Consider the following 2,500-nt stretch of genomic DNA (forward strand, 5'->3'; position numbering starts at 1 on the left):
CAGAAGAATTCGTTGCTGGGCAGTTTGGTTTAATGGTAAAACACTTTACATGTAATCACAGAGATGTGAGTTCGAGTCTCATGGCTGGCCGGCAACGTAGTTTTCTGCATTATATGGATAATTTATCCTGATCATGCTATTTATAGCATTATCACGCGTTTGAGAAATAAATTTATTTCTGTATCTTAATATACATATACATATATACAACGGGCTTCTTTCAGTTTCCGTCTACCAAATCTACCACTCACAAGGCTTTGGTCGGCCCGAGGCTATAGTAGAAGACATTTGCCCAAGGTGCCACGCAGTGGGACTGAACCCGGAACCATGTGGTTGGTAAGCAAGCTACTTACCACACAGCCACTCCTGTGCTCACTGCCTTTCCCACTGTCATAATAATACAAACAGAAGAACATCAATGAAATCACAACTAAGATTTGTTTCCTTTACCTTTGGGGAGGGATAACTGGTCAACCAAAGTCGGAATTCCGGAGCAGTGTCTTCAGGGTTTAATTCCTCGCAGATCTTTTCCATAGCGTCCATCCAAGACACGGCTAAATGGCAGTTCTGCAACAAGACCCAGTGACCCTCTGTTTTAGCCACGGCAATCATCTTTGCTGCAATTGGACCCTGTGGAAGGAATTTTGATATTCAGATACAGAAATAGTAGTAGTAGTAGTAGTAGTACTAGTGTATATTTGTTTCTCAATAAATATTCTGATTTGATTTATATGTGTACAAAGGTGTTTGTATATGCATATATAAACACAAGTACACAAACACACACACACACACACACACACACACACATACACACACCAAGAACACAACAGGTCGCCTGATCCAGGAATCAAAACCACAATCTTACGATCATGAGTCCAACACCCTAACCACTAAACCACATGCCTCCACAGTGGTGTACCTGAGGGGCTTCAGTCCTTGATTTACTGCTGAGGTTGACTCCACAAACCTTTTCCTTTTCAAGGCACTCACAAGGCAGTGAGGGACGTATATATGTAATATGTAGAAATGTGTTTTTGTGTGTGTGTGAGTATATTTGATTAATAAATTGTCAAAAGTAAAACAGGGAAAGAGATTTTGAGCTATACCTGTCCTTGTCCAAGCGAGATGGATTGAAACCTTTTGCCTCCAAATCCTTTGTCTTCAGCAAATTTAAGCAAACTCATTGTCGGATCAGCTCCGGGAGATAAAATAAATATCAGAGGTGAACAAGAATTAGAATCTGTGAAGCTCTTTGCTAAATCAAATGGTGGTGGTTCGATGAATTTTTTGCCCAGTTTTTCAGCCACGTAGTTTGTGATTGCTGGAATAATCTACAAAACATAACAAAAAAAAAAACAAAAACAAATACAAATACAATGAAAAAACATATTGATTCAAATTTTGGCACAAGGCTAGTAATTTGGTGGGGTGGAGTTAGTTGAATTATATTGACCCCTGTACTTGACTGGTAACTCATATTATCAACCCTGAAAAGGATGCAAGGGAAAGTTGATCTTGTTGAGATTTGAGCTTAGCATGTAAAAAGTTGGAAAATTGTTACTAAGCATTTTGTCTGACATGCTAATAATTCTACCAGCTGATCCTCACCATCACCATCATCACCATCACCATTTAACATCCTTTTTTTCCATGCTGGCATGGGTTGGATGGTTTGACAAAAACAGATGGGCTAGAGGGTTCCACCATGTTCTATGTCTGCTTTGACAAGGTTTATACAGCTTGATGCCTTTCGTAATGCCAACCACTTAACAGAGGGTACTGGATGCTTTTTATGTGGGGTCAGCATTGATGAGGTCACTAAGTATCCACAAGATGAGACCCTTCAACTGAGCAGGAGCAGGGTATAGATTGGAGAAATAGGAAAGTTTGATAGAAGGAGAGGTAATCTTGGTAGTAAAGTAAAGACCTCCTTTAGTCATGAATGACCATGAGATTGCACCTAGAAAGTTACCCTCTGAGGCATCAGTCAGGGCAAGATTGTTTATGGGAGACCAGCAGTCGTCCATGCACACTATGATTGTGAGCTGAATATGTATATATGAGGGGAGGGGGGCAGCACTTTTGGGTCTAGTGAATGAGCTTGCATAGGGGGCAGTGTGGAAGGAGGGTACTGGAAAACTCAAGGGGTGCTCCAAGTGGCACACACACTAACTGTGCCACTGGTAGGCAACTAAGTGACAGGGGTGGATTTACAGAAATCCTCTCTCTGTTTCTCCTTTCTATATTTCACTTTCTCATTGTGTATCATCTGCATTTTGACTGACAGTAACAGGGTTAATATGGAAGTTTATCTCCTACATTAAACAAATCGTGCGATTACTTAGAACTGAGACCATCAATACACCAACCCAACCATTCAAATTTCGTTGGCTCATTTAATTCATTTTTTACCTCACAGTACAGTTTAATGTTATATATTGCTTCAGTGTCATAAATAACACGTTTACCATGCTGAAGAAAAAAAAAAAAAAAAACA

The 2,500-nt window shown here is 40.0% G+C and overlaps 1 protein-coding gene across 2 annotated transcripts in view; it reads right to left on the minus strand.

Annotated features, from left to right (window-relative positions):
- Positions 1 to 2,500, minus strand: part of LOC106870489 (dynein axonemal heavy chain 7) — a 255,489-nt gene that overhangs the window by 54,959 nt on the left and 198,030 nt on the right. For both annotated transcript variants that reach the window (XM_089359464.1, XM_089359463.1), the window contains 2 exons: positions 1,110 to 1,334; positions 451 to 630 (listed from right to left, as the gene is read on the minus strand). In XM_089359464.1, coding sequence (XP_089215590.1) covers positions 451 to 630; positions 1,110 to 1,334 — 405 coding nt within the window. The remainder of the gene's footprint in view (positions 1 to 450; positions 631 to 1,109; positions 1,335 to 2,500) is intronic.

This window comes from Octopus bimaculoides, chromosome 11, assembly GCF_046866305.1.
Source record: "Octopus bimaculoides isolate indiv1 chromosome 11, ASM4686630v1, whole genome shotgun sequence".
Taxonomy (NCBI): Eukaryota; Metazoa; Mollusca; class Cephalopoda; order Octopoda; family Octopodidae; genus Octopus; species Octopus bimaculoides.